This window comes from Fukomys damarensis, unplaced genomic scaffold (genome assembly GCF_012274545.1).
Source record: "Fukomys damarensis isolate Sample0158 unplaced genomic scaffold, DMR_v1.0_HiC HiC_scaffold_8, whole genome shotgun sequence".
NCBI classification, from domain to species: Eukaryota; Metazoa; Chordata; class Mammalia; order Rodentia; family Bathyergidae; genus Fukomys; species Fukomys damarensis.
Window position 1 is genome coordinate 2,527,532 of NW_022900920.1, and position 22,635 is coordinate 2,550,166.

The 22,635-nt window shown below is 49.1% G+C and overlaps 2 protein-coding genes across 3 annotated transcripts in view; one reads left to right on the top strand and one right to left on the bottom strand.

Moving 5' to 3' along the window:
- The first annotated feature begins 2,064 nt into the window (after positions 1–2,064).
- Positions 2,065–15,730, top strand: Golga7b (golgin A7 family member B). The gene is made up of 5 exons (XM_010638509.2): positions 2,065–2,508; positions 9,457–9,582; positions 12,361–12,513; positions 12,592–12,693; positions 13,963–15,730. Exons 1-5 carry the CDS (start codon positions 2,497–2,499, stop codon positions 14,071–14,073), a joined length of 504 nt encoding a protein of 167 aa, XP_010636811.1. The 5' UTR covers positions 2,065–2,496; the 3' UTR covers positions 14,074–15,730.
- A 234-nt stretch (positions 15,731–15,964) lies between these two features.
- The window catches only part of Crtac1 (cartilage acidic protein 1), a 152,040-nt gene continuing 145,369 nt past the window's right edge, over positions 15,965–22,635 (bottom strand). The window contains exon 15 of one of the 2 annotated variants that reach the window (XM_010638503.2): positions 15,965–16,231. In XM_010638503.2, coding sequence (XP_010636805.1) covers positions 15,984–16,231 — 248 coding nt within the window. In that variant the 3' untranslated portion in view covers positions 15,965–15,983. Of the gene's footprint in view, positions 16,232–19,287; positions 19,357–22,635 lie in introns of those variants that run through there. The other variant, XM_010638505.2, reaches the window with a different exon arrangement.

Below are 22,635 nucleotides of genomic sequence, written 5' to 3' on the forward strand. Positions count from 1 at the left end.
TGAGACAGGGTCTCACTATGTAGTTGAGACTGACCTGGAACTCACTATGTAGCCCAGGCTGTTCTTGAACTCACAACGATCTTCCTGCCTCAGCCTCCCGAGTGCTGGGATTACAGGTGTGAGCCACCACTTTTAACTTCTTTGACATATCACTATTCTCTGAGACTAAATGTGCTCATCTGCAAAATAGGCAGTTGGGGATGTGGTTATTGCTCTCTTGGTTTATGGTCTATAAGATGCTAGAAAGAAGGGCTGGAGAATTAGCTCAGTGGTTCCACCACCTGCCTTGTGAGCGCAAGGACCCAAGTTCGATCCCTGGTACAAAAAAAAGAAAAAAAAAAGATGCTAGAAGGAAGCAGTACATTTACATTTTGAAGGATCAACAGCATGGCCAGGCTCTAGAGCTTGACTGATTGTGTTGGAATCCTGCCTCTATTTCTCACAAGCCTTGTAACCTTGATCTTCCCAGCTTCCTAATTTGTAAAGTGGGAATAATAAAACAATCATTAATAACAATAATAAAGATAATAAGAATATGTAACTCAAAGAGTGATTATGAGGATTACATAAGATAGTACATTTAAAGTGTGTAGCACTTGGGCTAGCATATTGTAGATGAACAATAAATGTTAGATATTAAGAACAAAAAATTTTTGGGGAATTACTATTAATGCATTCTTGGGGCAACAAACTACCTTAGAGTATTAGATGATAGGGGATTTTAAGAGATGATGTGATAATGATATTGTAGTTAGGTAGGAGGTGCTCTTACTCTTATAAGATGCATAATTAGGTACTTAAGAAAAAACATTTCAATGTCTGTGGTTTAATTTTTTTAATTGAAATTTTTTTTTCAGTACTCAGGACCTTGAGCTTGGGAGGTAGATACAGCACCACTGAGCTAAATCCCCAGCCCTGCCATTTTATAATAATTAATTCAATATATCTATGTCTCCCCACCTATCAGTAAAGCAAGTGTGGTAAAATTTTAGCTATGGTTGAAGTAGTATAGTGTGTTTTGTACTATTCTTTCAACTTTTTGTGTGTTTGAAAGATTTCACAATAAAAGGCTAAAGAAAAAGGGACTCTAAAAATAGTCTAGTGAAGTCTAACACTGATATTTTATAGAAAGAGGACCATGCGCTCAGACAGTGGGACATCTGTACAGGGCCAGACATCTGGAGAAGCCTGGGGACGTCAGGCCCCCCCAGTGCTGGCTTCTACCTTTGTGTGGGGCTGTTGTCGCTGACGCTTAGGCAGCAGCGAGCTGCACAGGAACACAACCGTCTTCCCCTAAAGAGACTCAGGGGTGTGATGGGTGTGCATAGAGCACCTGTTTTGGGGTTTGCTTTTGGCTTTGAAGCAAATAATCGTTTTGTTGGAAGGCGTGATGTTGAAAATGTGGGTGCAGCGCGGGTGCAGGCTAGCACCCTTGGAGAGCGAACACGCTGGTTTGGCATTCTCTGTCTGTGGGGCTTCAGTGGTGGTGGTCGTGGGAAACTCTGGGATTGCAAAGGAGAGAGGGGAGAGTAAGACATGGGGACACGAGGCTGGGGCCAGGAGGAGCAGCAGAGAGACTGGCTTCCATTCTGGAGCTCCCTGAAGGAAGGGACCCAAGGGTAGGGCTGGGAATGAAACGCGGCACATGTTTAAGGAGAGAAAAAGATTCTTTGAGGTCTGTGGCATCTTCTTCTAGCTCACGGGGTTCAAGGCCCTGGAAAAGAGAGAGAAAGGAGAGGAGAGAAAGCCCATGCAAGGCTGGTGGTGGTTGGGAACACGGAGAGATGAATTGGGATAGAACAAATAAGGAAGAGGAAGCCTAAGTATGGAAGTGGGGAGGATTTTAGAGCTGGGGTGTTGGGGGGGGTGGAAAGGTACAGACCACAGTGGAGGGGCGTCGCGAACGCATTGGGGGCCGTCAACCTCTGCAGACTGGAGTGCCTTTCTCCAAAATATCCCGGACTCTCCCGATGGTCTGGGACCCCCAGAGGCCGCGGTACAGCGCGCAGAGCTCCTGGCGCTCTGACTGGGGGAGGGCAGGCAGGGGAGGCGGGGCTTCGGGCGGGCGGCTGCGGAGCCGGGGCCGCGGGCGCGGAGTCTGGGGGCCCGGCTTCCCTCACCCGCCCGCCGAGGCGCTGGTCTCTCCTCCCCCAGCCACCCTGCTCGCCGCCGCCGCAGCTGTCAAAGATAAACCGGGCCATTGCCTGCAGGAGCTACGACAGAGAACGGTCGGGCCGTGAGGAGCCTGGGGCGCGGCCTCGCCTCTCCGGCCGGGTTCCCGCAGCAGCTCAGCCGATAGCACCGCACCTCTCCGGGACCCAGACACCCACAGGTCCCCTGACCGCCGCTTCCGGGCCCGGGGCACCCGCCTCAGCACCGCGGACAGCTCTCACACCCTGCTCGCGGCAGCCTGCCCACCCGCGCCCCCAGTCAGCACCGCGGACAGCCCCTCGACCCACCTAACGGCAGCCTGGGAGCCCCCCGGAACCCCGGAACATGGCCACCGAGGTAGGGCAAAGAGCGCCCCGCGGCCACCGCGGGAGTAATCCGCTAGGGACGGACGGGGCGGGTGGGGGGGGCGGTGGCTCCCCGGGTCCAGTCCGGAGGGAGGAAGGCTGGAGTGGCAGGATGGAAGAGGGGTTTTTACTGGGAGCTCACCTTCCCCCGGTAACGTCAGTCTTTCCCGTGCCCACTTGAGCTCTGAAGTGTGCACTTGTTGGTGCTAGCGCCAGGGTTGTTTCAGGGACCCAGGCTGGGGTTTTCCCTTCCCCTAGACTGCAAGGTTTCCACTTCCCTAGAGGGTTGGAGCTGTCTCTGTGCAAGTGTAAGGGAAGGGAAGGCGGGCGCTGCTGTTGCTATGTGGTGCAGTTATCCTGTTTCTGAACCCCAAGTGTGGCTAAGGGAAGACAGACCTGCCCTACATCTGCATTTCCTTTGGAGGAAGGGGAAAAAGACATCCTCATGCCCAGAACCCAAACGGTTGGTCTTAATGAGCTTTCTGCACTAACCCCCACTTTTGCAAATCACCTTTTCTCGCTTCTGCCCCCATTGGAGTTGATTATTTTAGGGTGTTCACATTTTCCCTATGTCTAGTGGGGGTGCTGCCTTCTTGAGGGTGCCCCTATAGGTTCATCAAGGGACAGAATTTTGGCACAGTGACTAAGAGACCAGGAATTACCCCCAATTTCCCTCCACTTGCCATCAGGGGTTACCCTTTGTCCCCCTTATTTTGTGCAGGAGATGGGGGCTCTCTTCCCCTTCTGTAAGTGATATAACACTGGTATATGGAGGAGGGAAAGGGCTGATCTGATACTCAAACAGCTCGTCAACAGCAGAGCTGAAAGTTTCTTCCTTTGAATTTTTGGAGAGGAACCCAGCACAACAGGGTCTCCCCAGTTCTGATGCTGACTTCCTTTGTGGTGTCTCCTCGTTTCCATCCCAGCTGGAACACAGCCAGGAGGAGAGAAGAGGCCTTTGAATGATTCTGTGCAGTGCCTCTGGGCATCCTGGTGAGCAGCGTGACAGCAATACCAAGTGCTATTGTTGTTATTCCACTGAAGCCTCCTCCACAGAACAAGGTGCTGTTGCTTGGCATTGTTCAGCTTTTTGATGAGGCACAGATTAGCTAGGAAGCCCTCTTGCCCTCCCAGGACCCAGTGTGGGAGACAAGCCCTGGGAAGATGTTGGAGCTCGGCTTTTAAAGTGTAAGAGTGTGGAGTGCTCAGAAAATGCCACAGATTCTGAGAAGAATAGGAAGAGCAATGGAAGAAATGGCCAAGGAGCTGGTCACCATCCAGACAGAGCTGCCAGAATGCAGTAGAGGCTGCTGGTATTGGGCGGACAGGGGAACTTCAGCCACACAGGCACAGCTGGGGTGACACTCTGGGCAGACGAGGCAGCTGCCTGTGCGATGTGATCTGACGGATTCTAACAGGCCCAGGATCTCTCCCTGCTAAGTCTGCTGTGGCCCACAGATTTGCTAGTAGGTTCACACTGCTAGGTTGAGGCCGGGTTTCCAGCAGGCTGATATTAGGCTTGCTTGACTCTCCCCTGGGAGAGGCTCTGCTCATAATGCCTCTGTGAATATAGCACTTTCCTGTGTACTATCACACACCCAAGCACCTTTGAGCCTTACAGAAATCCTATGAAGTGGGAAGGGATGGTGTCATTATCTGCAATTAACAGATGAGACAACTGAGGCTCAGACGCTTGACTGATCTCTGTGAAAGACCCAAAGAAGGCATCATTATCCCATTTTACAGATGATGCAACTGGAATGTCTAGACTTAAGAAAATACAGCTAAAAAGTGGCAGAGCCGGGATAAAAACTTGAGTCTTTCACCTCTGTGGCTATTTGTTATTGTAGCATCCAGGATTAGCATATTACATTAGCTAATTGTGGTGCCTAATAGAGAGGAGAATTCTGGGGTAATGACATGACACTTTGATGGGGAGAGGGATGCAAAGGAGATCAGAAAGGGCTGGAATTGATCAGACCCCCCCACTGGCCTGGCTGGGTCAGGTTGAAGGTAGAAAAGAATTTCAAGGAGGAAAAACATCTCCCACTTCACAGTAGACTATATTGGCCATGTTGAGGGACAAAGGCAAGGCTCTGCTGAGGGGCAGAATGTGCGAAGTGTCTGGGCTGGAGTGAGTCATTCTCCCTAGGCTGTTTTTACTATTAGGACTGAGTCAAGATTACCAACAAAATCCTGTTGGAAAATGAAAACCTCATTCCAACTTCCCATGGTCGTTCCCTTAGGATTCTGAAGAGGAAGTCCTCAGCTCCAGTAGCACATGCATTGAGAGAAGGAGAGAGGAGAAGGGAGAGGGAGAAAGGGAGAAAAAGGGAGTAGGGGATCCAAGAGGGAGAGAGAGAGGCCTCTGTGTGGAAGCTGGATCTTGCCTGCCCCCCAGTTTCTGCTTAGAAGTCAGCACTGGGGGAGGGGTGTGTGTGAAATGCGCAAAGAATGGTTGGAGCCTCCTGAGCAATACACTGACCTCATTTGAAGAGCTGTAACAAGCCCGTTTCCTCAGCAGCAAACCTCTATGAATGTGTGTCACACTGGGAGTAGCGGCTGCCCAGGGAAATAGTACAGATGGAGAAAGACAACTGGAAAGTGCCTGGTTGGGAGAAGCTTCTCCAAGTGGTAGAGTCTGGCTCCTCAGAGATTTTTAAATGCACCCAGGTAGCATTATCCAAGCAGAGTAGTTGGAGGTTTGATCTTTGCGGCATGAAATTAACGAGCAGTAGACAATGCATTGGGTCCAGTCATAGGCTGAGGAAAAGAATGGCCCTGTGCCCAGTTTTCCACCCTCAGGCTTGACCTGGCTGCCTGTGACTCACGATCTGCACCTCAGCCAGAGAGCACAGCACTGTTGCATCAGCTGAATCCCCTGATTCTTGAGTTGAGCCTCACCTGCATCCTGTGGCGCGAGATGGTTATTAATGAGGTTGACGATATGGGCCAGGTGAGGCCTCCTGTTTTTCTTGGCCAGACCAAGACTGAGAGCTCATTTGCTCCAGTGCTTGCTGCTCCCCAGCCCAGTCTGGCTGTCAGGTGTACAGGGCCTGATTCTGTAACCTGCAGGACCCACTCTCCAGGCAGCCTGCCTTTCCTTGTCACACTGCAGTTTGAAGAGTGGAGTCCCCAGATCTCACCACTGGTTCTCTTCCTCATGAAATATCTCTTGGTCTTATCCTTACTTAGCTGCCAGCTTCTCCCCCAGGCTGGGGAATGGTGATAGGAGAGAGGGGCAGGGCTGAAGAAGGGGAGGAACAGAGAGCAGGTCAGGCCTCTGGGTTGGGATCTGTTCAAGGGAGACAAATGCTCTGGCCTGGGGGAGAGGTGTGCATATGCTTTGGGACCCTCTTCTAGCATTGGAAAGCACCATATCTCTCTGCTGAAATCCCCTTCCTACTTCCTGCAGGCTAAGTAGTTGGCAAGTGTCTGGAGCCCTGGCTGTAGCTCTTGTTCTAAGTCCCCAGATGTGGGATTCTTTGTCCCTACACTGGCAGCTCTAAGAATGAGTGAGGTCCACAGGTGAGTTTTATTTGGCCCACCTGGTGCTTATAAATTTAAAACATGTTTATCAGATATATTAAATATCAGAATATTAGATGGTAAAAAAAGTCTGGATTGGACTTCCCTTGAAAACTTAGAATGTGGGTGCATACTCTCACGAGATGTTGATCAACTGCCTCCTTGAGATGGGACACACGTTCTCTAACTAGCCACAGGTCCCAGCTGACCCACTTACTGCTTAGCCCCTGGAAACATCTGTGTTCACAATCCCCGATAAGGCCAGGATATCAGAGCAGGGGTGAGGGACTTTAGTGATTAAGGAGTTCCAACATCTCAGTTTCCAGTTGTAAAAATAGAGGTCCATAGAAGGGCAGATTTTCCTGGGGTTATGTGGTCCCAGGGTCAGGGCTACTGTCCTCCCCTCCAGTGGGCCATCCTTCTACAAGGGCCTTTTGGTACTTCACAAGTGAACCACCATGGATGGAGACAGCCGGGAGAGCCTGCCTTGCCTTAAATCCTACTCTTCACCAATTGCACATGTCCTATGTTGTCTTGGACACCAAGGCCCTGTCATAGACAGTGTATCTGATCTCATATAGCAGCTCCTTAGGGCCTCACATACACTCTCCAGGGACAGAGATAAATTCTACTCACCCAGATCCAGGGTAGTACAATGGAGCCTTGAATTATGATTGGCTTGACATACAAACAACTTGGGTTACGACCAGAATTTTAGTTTCAACTTATGAACAATGTCTTGAGTTATGACCCAAATAGTGTCCACTTGTGCTTCCAGATGGTCTTAAATACAGATTTAGCCCTTAAAGAGTTCTGGAAGGAACATTACAACATCCTTTTGTATGGGGTTAATGAACAAATCCTGGCTGAGGTCTGCCTGAAAGAAAGTGTGGGCTAAAATTGTACAGGAAAGAGACTTTGAAGGCTGTGTAGACGAGCCTGAGCCTTCAGTTGACCAACTTGAGTTACAATCAACCTTCAAGAAGTAATTGAGTTTCATAAGTCAGGGTCCCCCCACTGTATTCTAAGGCTCAGGTTGGCTTTGGAAAGTGTGTTGACCTGTCCAAAGCTATTGAGAACTTTGTAGCTACTTGAGAACACATAGGTCAAAACCAAGAGGAAATGGGACTGCATTATGTAAGTAGAACCCTACCATCTTAGTTGTGATAGGCAGAAGGTTGTTTCTTGCGCAGAGAAATGTCAGACAAGGTGGACATCCTCCAGGGAGTGATTCAGGGACCCAGCTTTTTCTAACCTGCAGTTCTGCCACCTTCAACACAGGGTTTCACTGACTTCTGTAGAAGGTGGAAGATCCAGGAGGAGTGTCAGATCTCTATGAGTCAACATACACATGACATTTCTCACTTCCACTCAGTCATATGGCCACTCCTAACTGTGTGGGAGCTTGGGAATTAATTTAGCTTGTGTGCCTAAAAAGAAATGGCCAGTCAGCAGACAATCACTAGAGATGCGTTCTCACGTAGTATACACACATGTACATGTGTACACAGGTGTGTATGCGGTTCAGACAAAGGAGGGCGGCTGAGAAGAGGAAGCTGAATCCATGTCAGTGGTGGAAACACTGTTTTTTTCCCTTTCTTTTCATTCTTAGCACCACTTTTCTCTGTTTAAGCCTGCTTTGGTTTTCCCTGAACAACTACCAGGGAATCATCCCTTCATCTGGCCTCTTACCCCAGTCTCACCCACTTCTCACAAAACTGCCAGAATGATCCCTCTAGAGCTAGGGGAATCTATAGCTGACACTTTTAAGTTGGTTTTAGAAGGGAGAGGAGGGCTATTGCTCTTTCTTTTTCTTCAAAAAAATACATTATGTTGAAACCATGGCCGGAGTGAGCATAAATAAGTGGTTAACTTATTTATATTACCAAAGCATTTTTATTTTTCAAAGTTGTAGGACCCCCGGAAACATTAAGGAGATTTCATCTATGAAAATGTTAGAGGCATCAAGGGATATTAAGACTAGAGGAGTGTTTATTTATTACTTAATTCAGTCCCAATATTTGGGGCTACCTCTCCTACACAGAGTAAGGCTCATCTGGATTTAGGAAAGTCTTACATAGTGTTCTCTGATTCTCACCTTTTCAGGACCTTGATGTCCCAATTATCTGCTCTTCCTACCTTATCAGTCTTTCTCCCTTTATTCTTTCCCCCAGCTTTTAAGCATCTCCCATTTTAAATCCTCCCTGTCAGCAGAAACCTGTCCAGCTTTGTGATCTAACCCTTGCCTCCCTCTCTCTACTCATTTCCCGCTACTTGGCAAACCAGCTCCAGCCTTGCTGAAATCTGCCTTTGGCCACTGGAGTAGATCAGTTCTGCTGTCTTCATTACTCTGCAGGTGCTTCTCTGTTGGTCTGGTTGCCTTTTCCTCCTCCTTCCGACTCCCTGCCTGTCCCTTACCTCTGGTAGCTGTGGACCTTCTTTCTGACTCAACATAGGCTTTAGGAAGCTTTTTTGGAGCCAGCCTTTTGGAGAGCATGCTACTTCTTTGTACCATTCATCACAGTCTAATTCATTATATATTTACTTGTGTTCTTCCCTGGAGCTCCCAGACTGTCTTTTTCTCAGCATCCCCAGAGCCTGGCACTAGAAGGTACTCAATAAATGAATACTAAATGACTGTACAGACTCAGCTTGATTACCCAGTATGAACTGGATGCTTGTTCACGCTGCCTGCAGGGCTTGGTCTCCACGCAGTCCAGTGTTGGGCATCTTTCACCCAGCAGGGCATGCTTGTTTCCAGTGTGGGCGACTAGAGAGGTGAAAGAAGTCTTGTTCTTCTGGGTAATTGGATCCACTCCCATCAAGTGCTAGAGTGTGTGTCAGTGTCAGGTTTGGAGGCAATGTACAGAAATAAACCCACTCCTTCCTAGCAGGGAAGGCTAGTTCTTCAAGCTCTGGCCTCAGCCCATTTTACCCACAGTTTTGGTCTAAACCTCAGTCTCCCTCTGAGTTCAGGAGCATGTTAGGATCTTGTCTACCCTGCAGGTTCCCTGGCTCCAACCCTGTCATTTGCTCCACCCACAAGGCCTGAGGCTTCAGTATTATTCAGCTCTGTGTTCCTCGAGCGCAGGGCTGGCCACCAGTTGTCTTGTTCTTCTTTTAAAATTTGCTTCTGGTGCTGTGATTGGTTCCAGACCTCTCATTTGGCTCCACTTTGGCCCTATTGTAGGCTTTTTTAGATACTTTGGGTTAACATCAAGCAGCTTCCTGGGTGAACCCCACAGTCCGCTTCCCCATGGGCCCTCCTATGAGCACTGGTGCGCTAGCTTATGTTTGTCGGGAGCATTCCTGTCTTCGTGTTGAAAGACCCACATTCTAGGAAGCTCCTCGGTGTCGAATAAACTGAGGTGGGTGTTCACTCTCAACATCTGCTTCCTGTACATCTGCTCAGGTCCACAATCTGCAGGAGCTGCGGCGAAGTGCCTCATTGGCCACCAAGGTCTTTATCCAGAGAGACTACAGTGATGGGACTATCTGCCAGTTCCAGACCAAATTTCCCCCAGAGCTGGACAGCCGGGTAAGGATGTCTTTTTTCTGAACTTGTGACCCATGACATTGATGGAACTCAGGTTCTTATTGGCATCCATATTTTTCTGGGATCACATGACACATAATATCATAGGCCATACTTGTTCAGCTACTTCAAAGAGGAGAATACAAATTCCTTAGATTTAAGTTCTCTGAAGAAACCTCAGAGATTTTCCAGTCCACCAGTTCTCAAATTTCAGTTGCATGAGAATCACCCAGAGAACTTGTTAAACAAATGTAAATTCCCAAGTCCTAGTGGCTCATATCCTGTGTCACAGAGAGGTGCTGACTCAGTTGTTGGAGTGCGGTTCAGGAATCTCTATTGATCGGCTGCTGTTGGCTGCACGTTAGAATTTCCTGGGGAGCTGAAAAAATCTTAGTGTCCGGGCTATACCCCAAGCCAATTAAACCAGAATTTCTGGGAGTGGGGGCCAGGCATCACTATTGTTCTAAGTCTTAATTTTCAAATCATAAATGAATTAGCAATTTATTTTAATAATAATTAAAAAACTTTAATTTTTAATGAGGAGTTTCCAGATGAAATTGAACAGATTCATAGCTCACAATGCAAGAGTTGCTGGTCTTCTCGTACCAAGCTTCTTCTCACTCACCATAGTCCCCAGGTACCTTTGGAAAAATGTACCTTCCAGGTGTCCCCTGGGGTAGGGCGAGGCAGTGGTGGTCTTCAATGCTCTGGCTCGTCCTCCTTCTCCCCAGACTGTTTGAATAAGAATCAGAATCTCTTGAAGGTGAGACTTGGCTACTGCAGCTTTGAAAGCTGCTCACATGACTTTAGTGCACAACCAGAGTTGAACACCGCTTGGCCCTTATTTCTAAAACTGTGCTCAGTGCTGACAATGTCAATGTCACTTGGGAGTATGATAGCAATGCAAGGTCTCAAGGCCCACCTTGGAACTTCTGAATCTGAATCTGCATTTAAAAAAGATTCCTAGGTCATGCAATAAAGCTTGAGAAGCATTGCACGAATCTACCTTCTCAAGAAATTGACAGCCAGAGTAGTGATTTCCTAAGGTTAGAAAGCACTAGAAAGGCCCAGTACCTCATCTCCTCTTTTCCACAGGACTCTGATGTTCTTATTGATGCCATTACATCCTTAGTGAGAACTGTGCAGACAAAACAAGATCCTTGTGATCACAGTCATGGCAGGAAAAGTTTAGCAACCCAGAAGAAGAGCTGCTGGCTACTTTTCCCTCCTTCCTCCTGATTTGCACAAAGTGGGGAGCCCAATGCTCCTCCTGCATCTGTCGGGTGGCATTAAAGGCAGCCAGCCAAGGGCTCTAGCCTGTCCCTTGAGATTCAGGCACTGGGGTGCATCATGGGCCCCTTGAGAGTCATTAGCTGCTGAGTTTTGCTACTGATTCTAGGTTGTATGTAGCTGCCATTTAGAGCTGGCCTAGGATTGGAGACAGAAAGTAAATCCCATCCTTCCACACAGCAGCTCAGGCAGATCTGGATGGGCCTGGGAAGATGGCACAAGGCCTGTGTCTGCTGGTCTGACCCCTGCTTCTCTTGGATAGCCTTGCAGGGTTCTTTCTCGCCTTAGCATGTCTCTTTTCAAGAAGGATGACTCTCAGTAGAGAGGCAGGGCTTGAGTCATGGACCAGATAAGCAGAATTTTCCTTCTGTGTTCCTTCCATACCTGGGGGCAGGCAGTGGCTGGGAACCCCAAAGGTTATCACTATTCCTGGGGAGAAATTTCCTCCTAGACAGGCATAGAGAGGTACCTAAGGTGTGCAGTGGGTAGTTCTGCTCCTGTGAGGGTGAAGGGGAAGGAGATGTTCTGAAGAATGTGAAAAGTGGGGTTACAGTTACTTGGACATGAGTTTGGAATGTGACCTTGCAGGTGTATGGCTATGGTAAAAAGCACAAACTCACAGGTCAGCAGAGCCATATAACCTTGGACAAGTTCACTTAGCACTCACCAAATATTTATTGAGCACCTACCTACTATGTATTAGGTACTGGAGAGAATGGAGTAAACTTATGGACTCTATTTCCTATTAGATGATACGGAAAACAAAACAAAAAGCCAAGTAAATAAACATGTAGTAGCTCAGGTGGTAATATATTAGAAGGGATGTGTCACAGGAATAGGGCATGCTGGGAAGATGTGCTCAGGCACATCTTGGATAAGGCAAGACCCAAGGGCAATAAAGGATGAGCCCAGGGCTGTGTGCAGATGTGCTGCAGGTGAGCACACAGGCACAGAGGACCCGATGCATTTTTAAGAAGCAAGGGATGAATGAGGAGAACTGGAGACAGCTCCGAGGGGCCACAGGGTCAGCCGCAAGGGTCTGTCGGGCATAGTAAGGACTCCCTGGGTTTTACTTTTCCAGGAGAGACAACTGGAAGCTCTTGATCAGATCTTGACATGACCCAACTTTAACGGAGAATTAGGGCAGGAGTGAGGGCAGGGAGGCCAGTGACAAGGTCAGAGATGGCAGTGGCTGGGACCACGGATCTCAGGGTCCATGTGGTCTAAGGAAAACAGAGCAGTCCTCACCTGTAAAATGGGGTGTCAGTAACCCTTTCAGACAGAACTGCCGTGAGGGCTCAGTGAGACTGTATGAAAGAATGCCTGCCACGTAGAGTACGCTAATCAGTAGTTGCTGTTATGATTGCAGCCAGGACAGCTTCTTAGGCCCCCACATGTGGGACCGTGGGGTGCTGTCACTGCAGCCCCACCTGTCACTGTCTACACTCTAGTGGGGCTAACCTTGGCTTGGCCTGTCCCTCTCCCCTCCAGATTGAGCGGCAGCTCTTCGAGGAGACCGTAAAGACCCTCAATGGCTTTTATGCCGAGGCTGAGAAGATCGGGGGCAGCTCCTATCTGGAGGGCTGCCTGGCCTGCGCCACGGCCTACTTCATCTTTCTGTGCATGGAGACCCACTATGAGAAGGTGCCGCCATCCCAATCCCCCGAACCCCTCCCCAGGCCTCCTGCTGCGTGCTCACCCCCAGCTGTCCTGCCTTCACAGGTTCTGAAGAAGATCTCCCGCTACATCCAGGAGCAGAATGAGAAGATCTTTGCGCCTCGAGGCCTCTTGCTCACGGACCCTGTGGAGCGTGGGATGAGAGTCGTATCCTTCCTGGCTGTTCTGTGCGAAGGCACACAGCTGCCGGCTCCTTTGCTCTTGACGTGGCATCATCATCACATCCTAGGGACCTCTGCTCGTGTTTCCCTTGGATTCTGACATGGCTGGTCAGCAGTTCTCCGCCGTAGTTATTGGGCTAATTGTGAGTGTCAGGGTTGGCACTATTGGGCTGCATGTTTTCAGAGCTTCTCATACACCAGATGCCATTTTGAGGGCTTTTAAAATGTGAACTCGTGTAACTTTCATCACAGTGCTAAGAGAGGTGGGCAGTGCTTATTCCCCTTTTTACATAAGGACACTGAAGTTAACCCCTGGGTCAGAGTCCTAGGGCAGGTCAATGTCAGACCAGGATTTGAGCCCAGCTCACTATTAACTCTAAGACTATACCACCCCTCGAGACATACAAACCCTGCACCGTCTCCTGTGATCCTCCTGTAATCTCCTGTGGTGGGTCCCCTTGTCCCCTGGTCACAGGTGAGAAAAATGACGTGTAGGAGCAGGAGGCTCCCCAGGCTTGCAGTCCTGCGGGGGAGGCTGGAAGGGGGTGGGTAGGTTCTGCTTACTCCACCTGAAACAGGATGCTCAGGTGTTCACATAACACCTCCACCCCAGGCAATGGCAGTGACAGTAGAATGAGCAAAGGATAAATTTATTCCTTTTTTAAGTTTTTATTCTTTTATTAGTACATGTCTGCAGTACAGAATGATTACATTCCTCAGACGGAGTTGGTATATGTTTACTGCAAAACTGAAGTGAAGAAAAACACCAGCAGAATCACATATTTGCAGAGTATCTCGCTTGGTGTGTTACATACTTTATTTCATTTAACCTTCACAGCAATCCCAAGATTCTATCATCCCCATTATATAGATGTCATCCTTGCGGGTGAACAAGTTAAGTGACCTCACATGACTTGGCCTATCTTGTGAGCGGGCAAGCCAGGATTTGAATTCAGCACACTGAAGTCCTCATACTTCTTGACATGTCACACCAGGATAGGATAATAGGAATATGCTTTGTGAGGTCAGGATGTGGTCTGCTGTGATCCTGGCTGTGCACCCACATCAGATTTGGGCCCTGTAAGTCTGCGTAACTGTTCGGTTCATCAGTGAACACGGATGGGCTCGGGGAATCCAGGACTCCTCAATTTCACCATCCAGAAAGAGCACAAGTTTGGCTCCCTGCCCCCACCCGACCTCTGAAAGTCCCTACTCTGTAACCTGTGGCTACGGCTCTCCTTAACTGCCAACCCAGATCGAGATCTCCATCTATGAGGACCGGTGCAGCAGTGGCAGTTCCAGCAGCGGCAGCAGTAGTGGCAGTGGCAGCAGCAGTGCCGGGGGTGGTGGGGCAGGGGCCCGGTGACTGGCCGAGAGTCCCTGCAGGGAGGTGTACGGCCGCAATGAAGGCCTTGCAGACCTGCGGCGGCTGCGCTACCAAAGCACCCGCTTCTGAGTCATTCTCTGGGTCCTGCCCTGCTTCCCTGAGGTGGGAGGGAGGGTGACACCCTGCACCTCCCCTTTGCCCCCTGGCAGGATCCCTCCTTCCTGACCGGAGCCCTGCTTTCCCTGTGGGGCTGGCTGGTCAGAGTCACTTGGAGCCAGATCTTCCTAGGGCAGGCTGGAGTGGGGAGAACAGTTAGGGCAGCCTCTTTCTTCTTCAGCTTTCTTTCCTTCCCCAGTACCCTGGAGAGGGCCCAGAGATTTCCCACCCTGCATGATTCCTCACCCTGAAGCCCATGTCCACCAGGACTCTTTCTTGTTCTCTGTGACCATTTCCCAGTGTCACCTCTTTCTGGCCACCACAGGCTCCCTGCCCATCCATGATCCTGCCTCCGTGGAATCAGAGGTCTGGGGAGATGAATGCTGTGGCGGGGAGGGGTTCAGCAGCTCCTGACCCCTCCTAGATCTGTTTTTCCTGTCTTCTACCTGGAGCTGGACATCATCTCGGCCTTGCCAAGAAGCTGCCCACTTAGACTTTGCAGGCCACCAGGCGCTGGCTGTGGGATGCACGGCCTGGGGCTTTGGGAGGTCCTGGGGGAGTCTGGAGCAAATCTTTGCACAGAGATATAGCTGTGTGGAGTTTGAACTTCCTGTACCAGAGCCAAGGTTTGGGTATCAGAACCTGGGTGAGAGTGTGTACGTGTGCTGATGTATGATCACGCACATGTGAGTGCACTTGTGTGCATGTTGCACAAATGTGTGAATGTGAATGCATGTGTGAGTACACCTATGAGTGTATGCATACACGAGTGTATTGTGTGTGTACGTGGGTATACATGAATTCATGTTATCTGAGCGCATATGTATATGGGCCAGAGTGTGAATGTTCTCATGAAGAAATGTAGAAGAGCACTGTATAAGTGCAAGTGCATGTGTATACGAATGCACATGTATGACTGTGAAGGTCTGAGCATGTGAGTGTGTGTGTCTGTGCAAGAGAGTACTTGTGTGTTTCCTCGGGTGCTGTACTGACTGCTTCTCTTTGAGTCCTGCCTTGTCTCATTCCATGATGGTCTACAGCTTCTTGTCTGTGTGGGTTCAGCTTGGCCTTCTATATTAAGTCAATGTCCTAAAGCCCCTTGCCCCTTGCCTGGCTCTGGACTCTTTCTCCTGGTCTTTCTTCCACCTTCTGATTCCCCTAAGCACATCCTAGTAGAAGACAATATGGAGTCCTAGGAGAGCAGAGCCAACCTTTTGGTGGCTTTTGGTGCCCCTCTCCCAGCCCCATAGTGAGACAGTGGGCCACAGACACTGCATATTCAGCCTGCCCAGGTTCCAGTGCTCTTAGGCTGTGAAGTGAGGCTTTCTTGGACATTCAAATTAGCCAGCAGCCTGCAGGGGCGAAGGCAGAGTCTCCTTGTGAGGAAAGGGGATGTCTAGTCAGCAGAACTCTGGCTCCCAAAGCCCAGAGGAGGCAGTGGGAAGGCAGCAGCCTGAGTCCGGTATCCTGAAGATGGACAGAAAGGGGCTGCCTCCCTCAGCTGGCAGGAGGTGCTAGAAATGGTTATGAAACACCAGCCCCTTCAGGTAGCTTTCTGGAACCAGAGAGGAGCCTGGTTGTCCATTAGACTTTCCCATGTGGGAGCAGGAGCCTACCCAGAGAACTGGAGAGGGGTGGCCCAACCCCTGAGGCCTCAGGAACCTGCACCCCAGTGAGTCCTGGTGCAAGGGTTTCCCCCAGAGCTGTAGTCCAGTCGTCGCCAATGCCCACTTGGCCCACGGAGTCACCAGGCCTTGTGTCTGATGTGTGCATCTCCTATGGGAGATATTTTCTTATTTCTTTTTCCAATAAAAAGACTTGCCCAGCTTTAGGATCCGTGCTGCTTTCTCTGCCCTCCACTCGAGGAGATGCACAGGAGCCTGAACCAACTGGGTGAGTGCATGGTTGAGTGCAGACCCAACATGGGGGCAGGAGGACTCTGCTTCTTGAAGCCAATAGTTTAGTGAGGGAGGTAGACGCTCCTGGTCCTCTAATCTGCATATTTTGGTAGTGGTGGGGGCACTTGGAGCCTTGGGTCCACCTGAAAGCCAGGCCAAAGTATTTGATTAATGAATTAGGTCATGCCCATTTCCTGAGCTCTCATCCTAGGTTGGGCCTTGTGAGGGGGTGAGTCAGTATTAAAGACTAGAAAGTAGGTGGGTGTTGGATTCTAGTGCACTTATGTCTTGGATTTTAGAAAATGAAACATACTACAGGTGGGAGGGGATTTAAAGGTCATTTGAGTCTTCTCATAAAGGTATAATGAGGCCCAGAGAGATTGAGTGACTTGCCCCAGGTCACAGAGCTGTTTGATGAGTTTAGGACCATGACAGGTTTGTGGACTAAGGGTCTGTTCCAGGGCAGATTTGATCAGACCATGCGGCAAAATCTTGGGTCTCTGGGGCACTGGGGAATGGGTGGGGCGCCCCTCTGGATGGTGCGGAAGAGGACTCTGAATGGCTCTCAAGCTTCTACTCACTGCCCCTAGGGAACAGCCAGGCATTTACTGAGCTGCAGGCAGCCTGGACTTCCGACTGCTCAAACCTGGGTTGTGTGTGTGCTGGGGGAGAAGGGCTGTGATCTAGTGTCCACAGAAGGTCATTCTGTAGTGTCTTTGGGGTTAGGAAGTTTATTCTTTCCTAAGGCCACATGTGTACCCTAGCTAAGCCGTTCTAGGGTGGAGGCCTTGTAGAGGGCTGAGGATTCCCAAACTGGTAAAATTCACTGAGTGCTGAGAGGCATTCAGTCCATCCACTTTCGAACAGTAGTAGTAATAATGACGATGATAAACAACAGCTGACATTGATTTAGCACTTGCTATGTGACAGGCACTAGGCTGACTACATAATTCATCATTCAGTCCTCATAGCAGCCCTCTCTAGTGTGGATTATTATTATTCCCATTTTGCAAATGAGGAGATCAAGGCACAGCGATGTTAAGTTGCCCAAAGTGACAAGTAGGAAGCGGCAGTGCTTGGCTTTAAATCTAATCAGTTTGACTCTGAACAACAAGGAAAAAGATAAGGATACCCAGCTTCAGACACCCCTCAGCCATCCTAGGGCCAAGATCAGGCAAATTCTCACAGAAGGACTTGAAGCTGTATCGGAGCTCAGAGACTGGGCTGGCACCTCCATGAGTGCTCACAGGTATGCGGGACCCACAGGGCGGCCTGGTGAAGTGCAGTTGAAAGACCCCTGCAGACCCGGCTCTGTGTGGCCTCTCTACTGGCTTAGTCATAGGGGCAGTTGTTTCCAGCCTGGTTCTGGTTACAGCCCTGTCTCTACATCCCCCTTGCCAGCCAGGGACAGGCCCCCAAAGGCCTCAGGAGCAGAACTTTGCTCCTGCCTCGGCCAGGCTGCCCCCAGGTCTCCCCCGTGCCCCTACCTAGGGGTGTAGCCCGCCTGGCACGCCCACACAACTCTCCCTGCATACTCTCTCCTCTGGCTTCCTTCTTTTGGCCAAAAGCAGCGGATGTGTGTGCCCATCACAGGGTTTATAGAAGCATGAGTGCCGCTGAGTGGTGGAATCAGGCACTGCATCTGGGTCAATAGTGGTGGCAGACAGAGATACCAGAGAATCTATCCCCTCACTCAGAAGCCAGCCTATGCTGCCAACATCTTTGAGGAATTTCCTGGCTTCTAGAGGTGTGGATGAGGGTGGAGTTAGGTGGTGATGACTCACGGCCAGGTGCTGGGCTGCCTCTGAGCATCACTGGCTTGGGACTCCTTGTCCCCCACAACTCATCTTTGGGTGAGGAGAGTCTCCATAGGAGGTTCCCTGACCTGGCTTCGGCCTCACTATTTAGCCAGGGAGGAGATAAAACAAATGCAACTATAAGATGGGAATTTGAGCTCCAGCTTAATGACAGACATCATGACCGGTAAACAGAGACTCCTGGATCTGAGATTTTCAACCTTTCCTGCAGGCAGTATCACCAGGGTGCATGAAAAACTGCCAATGCCTGACACTCTCCCTTGAGGTTCTGATATAATTGTTCTAAGACCCCCCACATAGTTTTCTGAAAAGCTTTCCTGGTGATTCTAATGTGAAGGCAAGGTGAAAAATCCTTGGTTCTGACCATGCCAAGAGCCCATGGGCCTTTTATAGGGCTCAGAGAACACCTGAGATATGAATAAATATCTTACTGGTTCCACAAAAGCAGTCAGATGCAAAATGAGCAAAAACTGTGTGATCCCACATAAAACAAATTCAGAGACAAAACTGTTCTGTGCTATGAGAATGAGGATTGCAACTCCTCTGGGCACGGGGTGGTAGGTGGAAGGGGCCTGGGGACTCCTGGGAGCGCCTGATATACTGCTTCTTGGCCAGAGTCCTGATAGGGAGAGGGTGCTCACTTCATGAGAGACCACTGCACTGTACGCCTAAGAGCCGTACATCATCCTGTACATGTGATATGTCAATAAAATTCACCAAAAAAGTTTATTGGCTCTAAAATAGGAAAAGAGCACAACATTGAAATTTATTTTTATTAAAGGTCTACAAATGTAACACAGTTTATCAAACAAGACAACTGAATTCGATTTGATGTGGTTATATATATTTTTTTCCACTGTGGCTATGAATATAAACAAAAGTGTTGATATGATCAGGGTGGGGCTCCAAAAAAGAGGGCTTCTGGTGCATGAGAAAATCTTAAAAACCCATGTTCACACCAGGAGATTTTCACCTTGGTCCCCCTGCACTTGTGTGCATAATTTGTTCCATAGCTTTGGGCAGATTTTCAAAGGGGTATGCGATCTCTGCCCCATAAGAGGTTTAGAACAATATATATATATATTTTTTTGTACTGTGGATCAGGACCTTGTGCTTGCCAGGCAGGCACCACTGAGCTAAATCCCCAGCCCAGGAGGGACTGGTTTTGAGGATTCATTGAGAAATCAGCTGTGAATATGCCTGGCATGAGATGGGCGCTTGGTAATGTCAGTTTCTCTCCTTGCTTTCAGAATTCACCCCTTAGGAGTTTCCACATGACCTTCTCAGGAGACTTCCAGAATTTATTCTCCTGGCAGCACCAAGGACAGACTGGTTTGAACTCCCAGCTCTTCTTCCAAGAGGTTGTTCGAAGGGCCTGTCCCTTCAGCATCTGCTGGCTGCAGAACTTCACACGTAGCACCTTAGAGCTGCACTGGGGATTGTGTTTTGGGCTAGGGAGTACAGAGGGGGAGGTAGAAGCTTGAGGGGAGGGAAGCTGAGAGCTGCTGCAGCCAGGAACTCTGTAATTTCCTTAACTTTCTGAGTCTCAACTCTGTCATTTATAAAATGAGAGCATTATGGGACTGTCTGTTTGTAAATGATAATCTGTTTTTCCCATGTAAGATATTATTGTTATGTGGAAGTGACACTAGGACCTCATTATACAATGGCCTTATAATACAGATTCATAGCAGGTTTCAGATTGTTGCATAGGACAGATTTATTCAAGGGTTCACTGATTCCCTAATATATACCAGTACCACTGATGTACATTATTATTCCATTTAGCTTTCTAGCACTCTGGTGGGTGACAGTATTTGAAATCTGATTTTATAGATGAAGAAACTGATGTTCCAGACTGTTGGGTAGCTTGGCAAGGGCCCACAGCTGATAAGTGTCAGAACAAAGACTTGAACCTAAGTCTCTGACTCTGAATCCTGCTTCATTCTGCCACAGTATGTCACAGTCAGATGCACGATGCTGTTCATTGATTCATAAAGACAGATTCTAGACCCAGGGTGAAACACGTGCACAAATGCAGACACAGAAAAATTAGTTTTGCAGAGGCACGGAGGTGCTCGTTATTTTGGAGTAATTCACATTATCGATTTCTGTAATGGAAAAGTGATTGGGGACCAGCTACCACCTGAGAGCAGAGTTGAGCGAGGCCCGGGAAGAGGAAATGTTACGCACCACTTACAAGGCCTCAGATATGGTGAGGGCTCTTTTCTCTCCCACTCCAATTAATTGGTAAGCTCTATGAGGAGGGGTCTTGTCTCAGTCATTTCTACTTCCTCCTCTCTGCCCAATGCTTTTCACAGGGCTTCGCCCTTGGCAGGTGAGCAGCTGGTGTAGCTCATCACAAGCAGGTAGGAAGAGGGAGAACAGACTGTGTAACCCACAGGCTTGGAGCAATGTGTCATTGAGAAGGAGTAGTATAGGCAGAAGCAGTGGGCAGTGGTCACTGAGTGATGCAATTTAACTGCAAGTGGCCACTGTGTAACTCAAAGGGTAAGAGCAGTGACGGCAGGCTGTCCCGCACTGGGCAGCAGTTCTCTGTATTGTCACTTGGGTTGTGTACTTATGACTCTGCTCTGATCTCATAGAAGAGGAGAAAAGAAAGCAAACATCTTGAACCCACTCAGCCTCTGCCTGGCTCCCTAAATATCATGATTTGGGGGAGGGAAAATTCTTCTGAGACTGAGTGCTTTGTCTAGAAGTTTAGGCCTGGGGCTATAGAGGATGAGATACCAAGGGTGTATAGATGGGTAGATGGATGGATGAACGGACGGATAAGTGGATGGGTACAGAGAATATGGCTGGCTGCAGGGAGATGAGTGATGGACCCAAGGCTGCTTGGCTTGAGATGGATGCTTACAGACCCTGGGGAGGCAGATGAATGGATGGGTACCGATCGGCTCTACGCTCCTGTGCAGCTTTAAACACAGAGCTGGACTCTTCAAAGGGAAGATGCTGTGTTCACCCAGTTCCCAAATGAACACTGAGTGATGGATGTGTTTTGTTGGGAAGGATTCTTATAGGTCTAATATCACCCAGTTAATGACTTATAGATTGTTGTAAAATCAGGCACTGCTAAAAGTGAAACCAAGAGGCTGAAGGGCTGAGAAGAGATTTTATAATAATCTCTGTGTTTTATCAGTCTAAGTGCTGGGCTAAGTGCCTTACATGCTTTATCTCCTGGGAGCCTCTCCACCATTCCTCAAGGTTATTATTGCTTGCATTTTGTGGCTGAAGAAAATGAGGCTCAGAGAGGAAATGACTTGCTTAGGGTCACTTCAGAGTGCAGGGGTGGAGTGCCTGGGATTGAAATTTGTCTTTTCCAGAGTTTCCAGTAAAGGCAAATTTTTCAGGAAAGATAGAAAAAAGGGACGAAAGAGGGCCACAGGAGACTCTTTCACAGTGGCTCAGGCGTTGAGACTTTGCTGTGACGGTGCCCTGGAGTGCCTCATTCCCTGTGTCTGCCTTGAGGGCTATAAATCTTGAGTATGGGTCCTGAAATTTCAGACAGGGTGCACATTTGGCCTAAATGTGTGCCTCTACCACAGTCCCTGTGAGCAGCTGGGGAACTGGGGCATGTGCTTCTCCTTCCCCGGAGCTCTGCAGAGGGAGAAAGTTAGCCTGTGGATTGGCGTGCAACAGTGATTCAGGAGCAAGATTCTTTTGTCTGCTCTGAGCTGGCTATGCAGATGGAGTTACCTTTTGGGAATTACTGACCCCAGCCTGCTTTCTGTCAGGGAGCTCTGGGTGGGACTCCCTGGAGAGAGAGGACAGACTGTCCTGTGCCTCAGCTTTATCCCTGGGGCTCTAACCCTGCTCCCCTCTTTGCAGCTGCTCAGGTGCCTCCTATACGCCAACCCTTCATTCAGAGCTTAGTCTCACCCGTGTTCCAAAGCCCACAAACAGCTCTTCTGTTTACGTGGTGGGGACACACCCTGGCTCAGTTTTTATGTCAGCAAAATGGGAAGAACCAGCATTGCCCCCTGCCCATTTCTGAAATTGTTTATATGCTTGTGTTTCTGAAATGCTTGGTTTTCTCCAGAAGGAGACTCTGTATGTGTGTGTATGTGTGTGTGGTGTTGGTGCTGGGCTGAGCTCCTTGCAGGAGCAGCAGGCAGAATGGCCTGGCGGAGGCCCAACAGGGAGACAGATTCATGTGTTCCTCAGCTCCCTCTGGATTTAATGCTCTAGGCTCTGAGAGTGTCGGGTGCCAAATCTCCAGGCCAGGTCACTAGCGTCCAGTGACCTCTGCTCTGTGTAGCTTGGTTGATCCTTGGCCCATTCTCCTCTGGGTGCCTTACTTCATGGCTATTCCCTCTGGGATCTCTTAGCAATCTCCTAAACACTAAGCTGAACATGGCATAGCCCAGGTCTGGGAGGTTGGTTCTGGCCATTGGGGTCCTGTGGTCTTTTTCCTGCTAACCTGTCAGAATCTTGCGGGTGGCCAGTGTCCTCTGTGGACTCCAAGTGTCTTGGGTGTCACAGGCTGGGAAGCTGAGGAGCTTTGACATTGAATAGGTCCTGGGCTCTATCCCGGACTTTGCCACTTTATAACAATATTATTTCTAGTTTTGAGGAGCTTACTCTGTGCTGGGCACTGTCTTGTTTCATATAATAACCCTGCAAGGTATCAGTTATAGTTAATTTTGTCAAGTTTAATAAGTAACTCTGTGAGCATTCTTCCCCATTTTTTTTTTTTTTTTTTTTTTTTA

Bases quoted from the DNA above. Each gene is read 5' to 3' on its own strand.
- Golga7b (XM_010638509.2), top strand. The intron at 9,583-12,360 runs GTAAGGATGTCT...TCTCCCCTCCAG, and splicing joins CCCCAGAGCTGGACAGCCGG to ATTGAGCGGCAGCTCTTCGA. The intron at 12,514-12,591 runs GTGCCGCCATCC...CTGCCTTCACAG, and splicing joins TGGAGACCCACTATGAGAAG to GTTCTGAAGAAGATCTCCCG.